Genomic DNA, 15,244 nt, shown 5'->3' with positions numbered 1-15,244 from the left:
TTTTAAAATGCACTTAAGTAGAAAGTAGTTAAGATTATCAAGCAACATAAAATATGAAAACAAATAATAGAAAAGATAAACATTTTATTCTACCCAAAAATAAAATAATTCATCACACTTTCTAAAAATAGTTTCAAGAAATAAAAAAAACTGGGACAGCTAGGTGGTGCAGTGGATAGAGCACCACCCCTGAAGTCAAGAGGACCTGAGTTCAAATGTGGTCTCAGACACTTCACACTTCCTCACTGTGTTGTGTGACTCTGGGCAAATCATTTAACACCAATTGCCTCAGGAAAAAAAAAAAAAAAAAGAAATAAAAAGCCTTCACTTATTACAAATAAATTAATTCCTTTAGTATATCAACCTTTTTTGGGGAGGGGGGCTCTATGATTTTATCAATGCAGAAAACATTTAGAACACTGGTAGAATATTCTGCTAACTGCTGAGGCAACTGGGGTTAAATGACTTGTCCAGGGTCACACAGCTAGGAAGTGTTAAGTGTCTGAGATCAGATTTGAACTCAGGTCTTCATGATTTCAGGTCTCTATCCACTATGCCACCTACTGTCCCAACAGAAAATTTTAAATGAGTTACTGAGGACCACAGCCCCTAAGTATCAGAGGTAGGACTTAAATTCAGGTCTTCTTGACTCGAAAGGTGGCTCTCTATTTAGAACACCATGCTGCTTCTCATAAAGCAATGTCAAACTCTTAAAATATGTTGTGTTTAATAAATCACAATATCTAGCAAATATAATTTTTAACTGTAGCCTTACAATATCCCCTTGCACTAAATTATGAAAAATTTAAAGAACATTTTCTTAAATGACTGTTAAAACTATGTAAAAATAGGGGAAAAAAAGTAATTTATTTTCTAAACACATATACAATGAAAATATAAATTTATTTAGATAGATGTGCTTCTTAAGATTACCTGAAATAGCCTCTCTGAACTCTGAGGCAAAGCTGCAGGAGAATATGTGGGATCCATTTCTGTAAATTCTTCTGCAAAATTACTGACATCCAACTCATCCCGGATTACTGGTTTAAATGGTGCTGGCACTTTTTTGGCAGCTAAATCATCCCAATTTATTTTCTAAAACAAAAAAGGAAAATTAAAATTAAGTAATAATCAACAAAATAAGACAATAAGACAAGGCATGTTTTTGAATACAATCACTAAATTTTAACCAACTGGACTAAATAAAGGTAGTTAAAACTTTAAATTCAGTAATTAAAAAAAAATGCAAACCACAGCTATCACAGGAGTCTTTCAGAATGTAACTTCTAAAAGGGATCATATATTTCAGAACACTATGGTAGCCTCCAGGGGGCACTGCAATATCTTAGTTTACAATCAAAAAGAAAAAAAAAAAAAAAATTCTTTCATCCAGAAGTTTCTTGAAAGGTAGCAAGCTAAAGCAAAAATACAAAAAATAAAAAATAAAAAAAATTAAGTTCTTCCCAGAAATCAGCTGCTATTCAATTGTTATTTCCTGATACAATTAAGAATTGTGAAAAGTCTTCTCCGTGGCCTTAATTTCATTCTTCATTCCCAATAAGCACAGAACTCTCACTTCCTCTCAAGTCTCAACTCATACTTTTCCCTAATGATCACCTCCCCTTTCCTTTTCAGCACTGAATATAAGTTGTTTGATCCTATTCCTTAGTTCTCCAACCCCCAGAAAATAGGTTGTTTGAGAAGAAAGTGATATTTAGAACAGGAAGTAATATATGATCTTATAGAGGGTTTAAGGAGTTTCTAAATACTAAAAATATTATAATAAACATAATTTTTAATTTTTTTTCTCAATTCCCCTTAATTCTTCTAGTTTTCCATAGCAATATTTACACTGACTATAAAAAGTATTTGATGGCACTAGATTAAAGTTATAATCTGACATCTTTCATTTATATGCTTGTCCTTCATAGTACTTCAATGAGTTAAATCTTTTAAAATCTTAAAAAAACAAATAAACCCATAATCTCAATACATTCCCCTAAATGTTTGTTTTAAAAAATCTTTAAAATCATTTTTGGTATGTTAAGTGTAAGGCAGTGATTAGTGAATAATAGTGACTGTGATAGAAATTAAGAGCATGGAAACTAATTTTAAAAATCTTATGAACCTATGTAATCCTATAGACACTACTCTATTAAATTTAATCCATTAATATAAAATGTTTTCTTATGCCCTCTTGTGGAAGAAGTGGGAATAAATATGATCAAAGAATTTCAAATTTGAAAGAACCTTAAAGCTCATTGTAGTCCAATCTCTTCAGTATCAAAAATTCCATCTTAAAATCTAGAGAAAAGGCAGTTAGGTGATGCAGTAGATAGAGCACCATCCCTTAAGTCAGGAGAACCTAAATTCAGATCTGGCCTCAGACACTTAATACTTCCTAACTGTGTAAAACTGGGCAAGTCAAACCCAATTGCCTCAGGGAAAAAAAAAATCTAAGTGATTTGTCTAGAATCTAGATCAACTAGCTATAGTAAATCAAACCTCCCAGTTCAATGGAGTTTTCACCCACAGTAATGGTTTCCATTCAAAATGAATCATCTCCTGGATCCTTGAATAGTTGGAGAGCATCCAGGAGGTCAATCTGGATATTGAAGAGTTTTGACTTCATGACCAGTTGAAGGACATGGAGATGTTTAGTTTGGAGAAGCAAAAATATACAAGGGATATATGGTCAGAATCTTTAAGTACGTAAGGGGTGTCACCTGGAAAAATGATCAGAATCTTTCTATTCAGGTCCAGAGGTTAGAGTTATGAGTGTTATATAGAAATTAAAAGAAAAAAAGATTTGAAGTAAGGAAAAACTTCTTAACAATTATTTGTCCAGAAGCAGAATGAGTTACTTAGGCAACCTACACAGTACTTGGAAAAATTTGAGTCAAAAAGTTATTGTTGGTTTTCAGTCATATCTGACTGACTCTTCATGACTCTGTGGTCCATAGCACACCACTACTATCCATGGGATTTTCTTGGTGAGAATACAGGAGTGGTTTGCCATTTCCTTCTTCAGTGGACTCAGATAAACAAAGATTAAATAGTAAGCATCTCAGGCTAGATTTGAATCCAGGTCTTCCTAACTCTAGGGCGAATATACCATCCAATGAATCATCTAATCTGCCTCCAAAACCAAGCAGAGCTGAATTCAAACCTGTCTCAGACACCCAATTATTAAGTTGGGACCCATTTGGCAAGTCACCTAAGTCATTTATCTTATTCTTAGTTTTAAATTTATAAAATGAGATCTTTCCTAACTCTAAATCTATGGCAGTATGGTTCAGGATGTGTTGACTAACCTTATCCATTAGAAATTTTCAAAGCCTGGACATCTATTTGTCAAGAACGTCAAAGACAGAATCAATCGTTTTTTCAGTTATGAACTGAATTGTTGGGACAGCTCCCAATTCAGAAATTCTTTAAATTTCACTGATTTAGATTAATTTTTAAATCAAATTGCTAAATTTTATCTTTGAAAAGAGAGATGATATTGCTAATTTAAATACTAATTTTCTAGATATATGATATTCAGAGGCTGCAGTTGTATCCTGAAAAATTCACTTTATTTTTAGTGTTTAGTTATTTATTATCATAGAATGTAGGTTATCTTTAAAACTAAGCAGTTCTTAAAATAACTTTTGAAAATTTTGATATCTAGCCAAAGTTTATCCTCATAATCACATTTTTACTTTTTTTTTTGTAATCTTTATAGTAATTTCAAGCTTGTACTTAAGTATAACATTTTTTAAGCTTGTAATGTAAACTGAAAATAATTTAGAGCAAGTTTTTTCTTCTGATTAGAGAATCTTGATGCTTACTCAAGGAATTTATTTTGGGAACCAAAAAATAATAATAGCAGTTTTTTTTAAAAACTCAAAAATTTTTCTTGGTTTCAATGATTTTTCCCCCATGTCTTTTGGACAGATGTCATAGAAAGATATTTCTTAGGAAAAAAAACATTAAAAAGTTGACAGTGACTTTGGATTATAAACACTGGGAGGCCATACTTCATTGTTGCTGTTTAGGTGTTGCAGTCTTGTTCAGCTCCCTATTTAGGATTTTTTTTGACAAAGATAAATAAGTGGTTTGCCACTTCCTTCTTCAGCTCATTTTACAAATGAGGAAACTGAAGAAATTGGGTTTAGTAACTTGTCCATAGTCACAGAGCTAGTAAATGTCTGAAACCACATTTGAATACATGATTTCCTGACTTCAGGTCCAGCACTTTATTGTACCACCTAGCTGCTAATGCTTTGAAAACAACAGCTTAGAAGCTAACAATGCTTGCTGCATCTTTAGAAGTATACTAAGTTTGATGGATTTGTCCTGTCAGTATCACAATTCAAAGAGTTAAAAAAAACCAAAAAACAAAAAAAACCAAAACCTCTTCCCCTTGTCAATGACAATCTTCTGGAATTTTTCTGGACAATACTGATAAAAACAAACAACTAAATTGGTAATTACAATTATTAATCTTAAAAAAATCATAGTTAAAAACAACTATCAAAAGTAAAAAAAAAAAAATCAATCCTATACTACCACAGATAAACCATCAAGAAATATGTAGATTCTGAATTAGTTGAGACATTTCTAAGAAGAAAAAAATCCTACAATACTCCAATATATTTGAGGCCTTATTGTAAAAGAAAAAATTTATTTGCATAAAAATTGATGAAGAGATAACAATATTATATAAACTGAGGGTGATATAAAAATATGGAACCCTTTTCCAAGTAGAATACATAAAAAGAAATGAATTTCTGGATTCTGGAACCATATTATATGGTTTAATAGCATCAAATTTTAACATGATATGAGAACTGTAGTGCCCTTAACAGAAAATAAAAATTAAAATGATTAAGGGAAAGGATTATGAACAATCATTTTATATAGCATTACACATAAAGAAGCCACTATAAATATTAACTGAATTCATTTCACCTGAAAGAATGGATGTTCTTTGATTTCATCTGCATCTCGAGGACCACAACCCAATCTTTTCTTAGGATCTTTCACCAAGAGATGCTGAATTATATCTTTAGCTAAAGCACTCATTTCTTGAGGATATGGAGGTTCACTTTTTAATATTCTCCTGTAAATAAATATTTCTTATTAAAATAAATCACCCACTGTGGATGGCTAAATTAAATGATTTCTCAAGAAAACAAAACATTATAAATAGAATTCTTTAGAATGAATTAGACCTTGAAAAATTTTACTTAAAAACATGTTTAAACATAAAGTACTAGTTTCTTAAATGGAAGGAAATCAAGAATGGAAATTAAGGTGTCACCCTTCAATGAGAAATTAAATACACCTTGATTTTTTCCTTTCTACTGATTCCATCCCTGCTAATATTGATCATTTACAACTTTCCCCATTCATTAAAAACAAAAATATTCATACTTTCCCTTGAAGCTATCATCCCCTCAAGCTATGGAGTTAAACCTTTTCTCTGTTAAACTCAAAAGTCTTAGAGAAGTCTGCACTTGTTTGTTGTTTCCATTTCTTTACCATTCACTCACTTACAAACAACATACATTATTGGATTAAGTGACATAAGATACAGAATTGATTTGCCCAAATTTAAGACCCCTTTCAATTTAAAAATATCAGAGCAAACATCACAACAAAAATTAGTGCTTAATTTTTAAATATTGTGGAGAAAAAAACCAAACCATACTCATCTTCCATTAATTTTTTTTAACCTGTATGCCATCAAATATCAGGATTAGCTGGAATGTAGGAAGTAGTAAAGAAGACAGTCAGAATTATTTTCATGCATAACTTCTGATACTGGAAAAGATAAAGCTCTTCATAGAGAGAAAATGTTTTATTCTCCTGAATGATAGATATAAGAAGGGCAAATCCTATATTTTACATATCCATATATACCACATTATATATCCTCTACTTAACTTTTACAGCTTTATGAAATCTGATCTCAACTTATTTGTCTGGTCTTGTTGGATATTGTTCCCCCTCTAGGACTCTGGATCCATTCAAAATGAACTTCCTTTTTCTTCACATATGGCAATCCATCTTCTTTTAAGATACAAAACAAGCTCTCTCTGTATGTATATGTACATGTATGTATATTTATTCACATATACATACACAATACACACATATATAGGTTCTATCACTTCTATAGCATTAAGGACCATAAAATATTTTCTCTGTATGATATAATATAATATAATAACTGCATTATGTACAATTCAAAGATAAAGCCCTATCTCAGAATCAGATAAACTTGAATTTGAATTCCACCTCTAACATCAATTATATGACTTTAGGCAAGTCACTAAACCTTACAAGACCAAATAACTCTTGAAAACTACAAATCATAGTATATATCAGTAGAGGGAGTTTATTAACTGATTAAATCACAGAGATAGCTAGAGTACCAGCCTTGGAATGAGGAGTACCTGAAGTCATAGTCTAGGTTAAAACAATATAAAAACTATGAAATTACATTCAAAAAAGAATGGGAAGGACTACTAAAAACTCAAAAGTATAATAAATATGGCATAAAATGAACACAAAAAAATAAATAACAGGTTGTTTACTCTCTTGGGTTAGATGAAAAATTTCCCCTAAATGGGTGAAAAAAAGCATATAATTATTCTATTTTAATATCACAATTAACTATTTCTAAGCAGGCACACAGAAAAACTAAACTCCCCTCCTTGGCTTCAAACAAGTAGTAAAAGTTATTAAAAGAACATAACAATGGCATAATAAATTTTGGCATAATAAATTTTGACTAGATATTTCAGTAGTGCTATTCTTTTGGAGGATCTATATCTCTCCCACAAGTAAGAGAATTGCATTTTCATTCCATGTTTTTTAAAACAAAGACCAAATTCAAATAGTAGAGAAAATCAGCAAAGATGGTAGAATATGAAAATCACTAGAACTTCCTTCTTTCCCACAACTACTCCAGTAAAGATCAAGGAAGAGCACCAATCCAAGTAATGATGAAGAAATTCAAGAACAAACCACAGTAAATCATTTTTCCAGCTTTGTTACAAGGAGAAAAGCCAGAGGTCTGTGAACACGGAGGAGAGAAAACATTTTAGAAAGCTTATACAGAGTCTTCAAGATGGCTTCCAGGCTGTAAACCAGGACAAGGAATGGGATGGTTTACAGCAACAGCAACAGACCAGACCTAAGCTATATACCTTGCATGGAACAGGAACATGAAGCAGCCTGCCGCTGAACAGATGGAACCTTGGAGCTCAGTCATGTCTTTGTAGGGGATGTCTTAGATCTCTATTCAGGGGAAGAAGCAGAATAGAAATAAGGGGCAGCTATGTGATTTTCATCACTTCTTTTCTAGATTTTTACAATAGGAAATTGATTTCCCTCCCTCAAATCTTTCAGCACTTTGATTTATTCTACATACTACTATCAAAATAATTTTCTCTAACTTAAATATGATTATGTGATCTCCCTATTCAACCAAACCCAGTGGCTTCCAATTGCCTTTGTTATCAAATATAAACTCCTGTCTAGCTTTAACAGCTTGAAACAATCTGAATGCAACTCATTTGTCCAAGCTTATTTGACATTACTCCTCCTCAAGGATTTAGGATCTAGCCAAAGTGGATTTCTTTTATTCCTCAAAAATGATATCCCATCTTCTTTTAAGACGTAACACAGGCATCACATTTTACTTGAAGCCTTTTCCTAAGGCAAATTCCTTTTGCACTATTTTCCCAAGTACTAACGTGTTCTCTGCCAAATTACCTTGCATTTAACTGCATTTGTATTTATCACTTTATATTTATGCTGCATATATTTTTATTTGTATTTATTTCTTCACCATTAGAATGTAAGCTCATTGTAAGTATTTAATTCTTTGTATTTTTATCCCTATTCCCTATTTTGCCTGGTACAATAATAGGCATTTAACAACTTGCAGATTGACTGACATTTGACACATACAATTGACTAATGGTCCCTGGAGTGCAGATATGAATTTAGCTCTAACCACAAGACTGGGCTTCTGCAGATGAATACAACCAAGGCAAGGAAGTTAGACCAAGAGTGAGCCTACAGTTCTGCCAATGAATGTTTTAACTAGCTGACTATGCCAGCTAGTGCCAGCAACTATTTGCTGGAATTTATTTCACCAAGGAAGTGGCCCAGAACAGAGCCTTGAATGAAGATAAAGGGCAATTGTGGAGGTAATACATTCTAGTCTGGTGCAAATGCAAAGAAGAGTAAGATGGAAAGTCAAGTTAAGGAACAGCTAGGAGTTCAGTTTGTCTGCAAAAATGAATGTATCAAAGGATGTGATATGATAAAATATTATAAAAGGAGATTGGAAACAGATTGTGGGTAGTTTTAATGCTAAGATGAAGAGTCTGCAATTTGTTCTATAAGCAATAGGGAACCCCTGAAAGTTTTTGAGGAGGACAATGACATAGAAAGATTAATTTGATAGTTGTATGAGTAAGAATTAGAAAGAGGAGAGACTGGAAGTAGGAAGATCAAATAGAAGGTGGATATAATAGTTCAATTAGGAGGTAAGGATCTGAACAAGAGTGGCACTATGTGAATAGAACAGACCTTGTAGAGGTAAAACAGATCAGAATTAGCATAGTGTTCTATGCAAAGGCAGGATGTTTGAAAGGTCAAAAATGATTTTGATGATTTGAGTGACAAGAAGTAGATTTAGAGATGTTTGGAGAATTAGAGATATTTGGAGAAGGATCAGGTTTGGGGAAAATGATAATTCTGTTTTGAGCAGGAATTTGACATGTTGCTGGGATATTCAAGAGGAAATGTACAGCAAGCAGCTGGATGACTAGAATTCAAGAGAGAGAGAGATATTAAGACCTGATATATAGATTTGAGACATATTAGTGTAAATATTATAATTGAACCTCCAGAAGCTGAACTCCAAGGAAAAGAGTAAAGGCAGAGAGGAAGGCATAGAACTGGGCATTTAGAAAATGCTACCCTTAAGTTGTAGGGAATAGAAAGATCCAGGAATAGACAGATAGGAGAACCATCAAGGTACAAATTGCATAAGAGCCAAGTAAGGGCAGAATATCAATCAATTAATAAACTTTTAGTAAGTACCTACTATGTGCATGGCTTTGTGACAAGTCCTAGGAATACAAAAATTCCAAAAAATCCTTAAAGCAGTTACAGTCTAACAGATGAGACAACATGCAAACAAATACATACAAACAAAAAACATATACAGGATAAATAGAAAATAATTAACAGAGGGAAGGCATTAGAATTGAGAGGTTGGGGAAGACTTCCTGTACAAAATGTACAAAACTTTAGTTGGGAATTAAAGGAAGCTAGGGAAATTATATGAGAAGGGAGAATATTCCAAGCACTGGACACAGCTAGAGAAAATACCTGGGAGATGAAAAGTCTTGTATATGGAATAGCCAAGTTGGCATCTCTGGGAGTATGGTGTTGTCCTCTATAGTAATAGAGAAAGTAGGAGACAGAGAGAGAGAATTTAGGAGGAAATAATAAGTCCATTTTGGACATATCAAGTTTACGGTGTCTACTAGATATCTGAAAGGGAAGTGGAGATGTGAGACTGGACATCAGCAGACATTTGAAGGCAGGATAAGTAGATTTGAGAATCATCAGCACAGGGATGGCAAATTTTTTTTTCTTTTCTTTTTTTATTAAAGTTTTTTTATTTTCAAAACATATACATGGATAATTTTTCTTTTTCTCTTTCTTTCTTTCCTTCCTTCCTTCTTGAGGCAATTGGGGTTGAGTGATTTGCCCAGGGTCACACAACTAGAAAGTATAAAGTGTCTGAGGCCAGATTTGAACTCAGGTCCTCCTGACTTCAGGGACAGTGCTCTACCCGCTGCCTCACATGGATAATTTTTCAACATTAATCCTTATGTTTCAATTTTTTCCTCCTTCCTCCCATCCCCTCCTTATACAGCAAGTAATCCAACATATGTTAAACATGGTAAAATATATGTTAAATTCAATACATATGTATACATATTTATACAATTATCTTACTGCACAAGAAAAATCTGATCAAAAAGGAAAAAAATTGGTAAAGAAAACTAAAAGCAAGCAAACAATAAAAAAAGTGAAAATGCTATGTTGTGATCCACACTCAGTTCCCACAGCCCTCTGGGTGTAGATGGCTCTCTTCATCACAAGATCATTGGAACTGGCCTGAAGCAAGATGGTAATTAAAAAAAAACCCTTTATTTTAAATATTAATTTTTTAAAATTCTGAATTGCAAAGTTTTTCCCTCCTTGTCATCCCTCTTCTACCTACTGAAAAAACAAGCAATATAATACCATTATCTGTGTGAAGCCACGCAAAACATATTTCTATGTTAAGCATGTTGCAAAAAAAGAAAAATAAAGGGAAAATTTTATTCTTCATTCTGCATAGAGATGGTAATTACATCTCTGGTACTGATGAGATTATCAAGTGAAGTAGCCAAATGAGGGTTGTTTCGCAACAAGGGAGAGGTACACTGCTTGTTTGTAGGCAGTAGAGAGTAAGTTTAAACAAAAAGATTAAACAATGATAAAGTTGGGATGACAGAGGGGCATATTTTTAAAGGAGATGGGATGAATATCTAAGAGGAAGGAGAAACTGATGTCAAAAACTGCAAAAAGTTTGACAATTACAACTGAGAAAATGTGAAAAGATTTAGCTGATAAGCTTGCTGATAATCTGGAAGAACAGTTTCAGTAGACTGGTAGTGCTAGAAATCAGAAAGCAAGGAAAAAAGAAATGAGGAAATGGAGACATTAAAAATAGATCATTCACCCCTATAGGATTCTGAAAGTACAAGGACTTCTGTAGAAAACAGTGAGATTAAATTGGAGGACAGTAGATTATAGTAAAAAATTATATGTACAAGTAATATTGATAGATGGAATAGATAACATAATGCTTTCTCTGACAATGCCAATCAAAGCTATTTTTGTTTAAGCACATCTTTTTCATTTTTAGTACACATGTGCAACTATCATTTATTTTAAAATTGGGTTCAGTGGTTGACCTGGTTCAAAGTAATTAAATTCACAAATTCAAAATTTCAGTTTGCGATTTGTAATAATATTTTGTCAAATAAATGTATCAAAACCAATAAAGCTTTCTCAATATCTGAAGATCTCAAACACAAAAGAAAAAGAAAATTAGAAAGTAAACCATTTTGAACAAAACTCTGAAAATAAAGTATCAAAAGAGCTCTTTGAAATGTTTTATTACTTGAAAATCATTTGTAATTGTTTTTCAAATAATTATTAGCAAGAAACTATCTTGATAATAATTAAAGTTAAAAAAATAAAAAGGCAGCAGACCTGCCTCTACTCCATATAGTCACATTTTTAATAGTAAACATTGGAAATTAAAAAGTATGAAATAGTGAATTAGAATATAAGCTCATTGTCAACAGTGATTATTTTATTGTCTGTACTTATATTTCCAAGGCCGAACACGGTGCCTAACACAAAATGAATGCTTAATGAATACTTGATGATCGAGTTATTAATTGAAATATCAATACTTTTTGTGGTAGTAAGAAAATGGAAACAAAGATCTATCTAAACAAATTATGCTATATGAAGAAACAATGGCAAGTCTCAATAGACTACAAATTGTAGGGCAGGTGTCAATTTATATTGGGAGAAGGAGTTTCTTAGCTGGAAATTTCCTTTACCAATGACATCTCAGGTTAAAACAAAGAAAGCTGAATATCAAGAATTAAGATGAGATACCACTACACACCTGTCAGATTGACTAAAATGACAGGAAAAAATAATGATGAATGTTGGAGGGGATGCAGGAAAACTGGGACATTGATGCATTGTTGGTGGAGTTGTGAATGAATCCAACCATTCTGGAGAACAATCTGGAACTATATCCAAAAAGTTATCAAACTGTGCATACCCTTTGATCCAGCAGTGCTACTACTGGGCTTATATCCCAAAGAAATACTAAAGAAGGGAAAAAATGTATGTGCCAAAATGTTTGTGGCAGCCCTTTTTGTAGTGGCTAGAAACTGGAAGATGAATGGATGTCCATCAATTGGAGAATGGTTGGGTAAATTGTGGTATATGAATGTTATGGAATATTATTGCTCTGTAAGAAATGACCAGCAGGATGAATACAGAGAGGCTTGGAGAGACTTACATCAACTGATGCTGAGTGAAATGAGCAGAACTAGGAGATCCTTATACACTGCAACAACGATACTATATGAAGATGTATTCTGATGGAAGTGGATATCTTCAACAGAGAGAAGAGCTAATCCAGTTCCAATTGATCAATGAGGGACAGAATCAGCTACACCCAGAGAAGGAACACTGGGAAATAAGTGTAAACTGTTTCCATTTTTGCTTTTTTTTCCCAGGTTATTTTTACGTTCTGAATCCAATTCTTCCTGTGCAACAAGAGAACTATTCAGTTCTGCACACATATATTGTATCTAGGATATACTATAACATATTTAACATGTATAAGATTGCCTGTCATCTAGGGGGTGGAGGGAGGAAAGGAAAAAATCGGAACATAAGTGAGTACAAGGCATAATGTTGTAAAAAATTACCCATGCATGTGTACCGTCAATAAAAAGTTATAATCATTAAAAAAAAAAGAATTAAGAGAAATATAGAAAAATATGAACACTGATGAAAAGTGAAATATGCAGAATTGAGAAATACACAATGACTATAATAATGGACTAAAATAATGAAAATTATTTTATTTAAAATAAAAAGAAATTGAATGCTGTACAAATACAATGATCAAATGACTTAGAAGAAAAAAGAAAAATCTATTTCTCCTCCATCATTCTAGAAATAGATGGCTATGAGTCTGGAGTGTTCCATATGCAATCAGCTTCAGTTGTGGTGTTAGTTAGCTTTTATAAAGTGCTTTCTATTTTTTTATTTTTTGTTAAATGGGTAAAACAGGAAGCAGTGATAAATTTGAAAATGAATTTAATATAAAAAGAAAATTAGTGGGCAAGAAAACAATATTAATTACTTCAAATTCTGCAATTTCATTTTATATATATTCATATAAGATTTATGTATCTATCTTTAAACAGAAATTCTTGATAAAAAGTTATTTTATTTCAGTAATGAAAGAAGCATAAAAATACTTAACATGTATATTGCCTATATGATTTTGTGAACTTCTAGAAGCTTGATATAATAGCTAAAGAAATTTGTTCTTGAAGTTACCAAGACCTGCCTTCAAGGCTTATGTTTGACAAATACTAGCTATGTGACCACAGGCAAGTTACTATATTTCATGGTATAAAATATATATATATATATATATATATATATGACACTGTTAAGATTATAAGTTAAAGATGAATTATTGATTATCTGCATTGGTGGAAAGGAGTTTTCATTATTTGAGTTTCCCATTCAGGAGGATAAGAATATAAAATTTTAGTGGTTCATGGTAGAGAATTTATAAGTTTTCAGTATAACTTAAGTCGAGAAAACTACAGAATGAGAGTGATTAGCTTGAGAGGAAAATTTGTTATTAGTTATGTTTATAAAGTGCAACAAAAATAATCTAAAACAGATTTTTAAAATTATAAAAAATTGCTAAATATATTATTCAATGTATAACTGATCAAGCTATCCTTTTTAATTTCATGATCTTCTCTAGCTTTCAGACTTTGGATAACCAACTTAGATAAGAAGAAGCTTAGCACAATATTTTCAAATAGAAATTAAGCCTACTTTTAGTAAAAAGTCATTTTTAAAGCCAGAAATAATTGGCATACATCTCCCTAATCCCAACTTTTCATTCTGTCATTCTCATTCAACTTTTTTTGTCTCTTCTTATCCATTCCACTGTGTATCTTTTAGAACTCTTATTCCATAGTTGGAGTATTCATTATAAGTACTGCTTAGTTCTACAACATTTAAAAGCTCAAAGATTGCTTCCAGACATATGTAATAGAAGGTCCTTTCCCCCCTATTTCAAATAATATGGTGGCATTTTCAATTTTTTAGCAGTTTATTATCTGATTATGCCTTTTATTTGGCTATTGAAATGTAAACAAGTGTGTGTATAAAACTTTTAGACTAACTCTCATTCTCATTGAAGCTTATGAGTGAGGAAGAAGAAATGTCTGTGGTATCTTGGTCAGTGATGGACATTGGGCCTTATCTCCCATCTGGCTAGCATGTGTGCATGAATTCATCTTTTTTGTTATTTTGTCTCTTGTGCTTATTCTTTCCTGATTTTAGGTGAATAAATATGCAGAGTTTGAATAGATTGGGTTAAGACCTTGTATATTCAACCAAACTATATGTGTTACATTTCTCATCCATATACCATGCTTGTGCCTTTGTCATGTACCCAGTGTTTACAAAAAGACATATCAATTAATAATTCAACAATCTCAAGCTTCTTCTGGATAGTGACCATGTATTCTTACTTTTCAGTAAGAATAATTTTCATTATAAATGGCATTTAAAATTTACTTTTCCATATTCTCAATCATATAATGCCATTTATAAATTTAGTCTGAATATAGGCCATCCCTAACATTATACTTCTCTGAAAGAAACAACAGTATATAGTCTGAAAAATAACACCAGTTATCAGTCTTATGTTAGTGTTTATACACACTCCCATACATGTATCTTTTTCGAAAGGTATAACCCATATTCAGCTCAGTCAGCTATATCTTAAATATAAATTTGTGATTCTCTTTACAGACTCTGAAGTATATTTGAGATACTTTTTACAAGGAAAATTGATTTAGGAAATTTCAGAATCAATTGATCAATCTATAGCAAACATTAAACCAAGCTCAAAGATGACTTTCATTTTATTTTTATTTCTTCTAGTGTTTGTATAGTTATATTTTTAAAAATATATACATTTAATTATCTATTATTAGCTGGTCTCAGAGTCAGGAAGACCTGCAGTTAACTCTTTTCTGTGACCTATAAAGCAAATCATTCAAATTTGCAATGCCTGGAAAGTTCTTCAAGACTAGAAACTGCAAAACAATTGCTGATTAATATGATAAATCACATTTCTCATCAGAATTTTCTTATACAAATGAAATAAAAAATTAGTTCAAAGATAAAAAATCTAAGTCCTCAAAACATTTAACAATATGATGGAATTAGTCTGAGTTGTAAGTTCTATATTTGGTATTAACAATGCACATCCACTATTTTTTTAAAGTTTATTAGTTTTTTACAAGTTACGCCATTA

At 32.0% G+C, this 15,244-nt stretch overlaps 1 protein-coding gene across 3 annotated transcripts in view; it reads right to left on the bottom strand.

Annotated features, from left to right (window-relative positions):
• Window positions 1-15,244, bottom strand: part of RPS6KA5 (ribosomal protein S6 kinase A5) — a 203,126-nt gene that overhangs the window by 45,966 nt on the left and 141,916 nt on the right. For 2 of the 3 annotated variants that reach the window (XM_074289727.1, XM_074289728.1), the window contains 2 exons: window positions 4,957-5,107; window positions 934-1,095 (listed from right to left, as the gene is read on the bottom strand). In XM_074289727.1, the coding sequence (XP_074145828.1) occupies window positions 934-1,095; window positions 4,957-5,107 (313 nt within the window). Of the gene's footprint in view, window positions 1-933; window positions 1,096-4,956; window positions 5,108-7,202; window positions 7,294-15,244 lie in introns of all 3 variants that reach the window. The other variant, XM_074289730.1, reaches the window with a different exon arrangement.

The sequence above is a fragment of the Sminthopsis crassicaudata genome, chromosome 2 (genome assembly GCF_048593235.1).
Source record: "Sminthopsis crassicaudata isolate SCR6 chromosome 2, ASM4859323v1, whole genome shotgun sequence".
In the NCBI taxonomy this organism is placed as follows: domain Eukaryota; kingdom Metazoa; phylum Chordata; class Mammalia; order Dasyuromorphia; family Dasyuridae; genus Sminthopsis; species Sminthopsis crassicaudata.
Note: the sequence above shows the minus strand (reverse complement) of the source record. Positions and strands in the feature narration are given on the sequence as shown.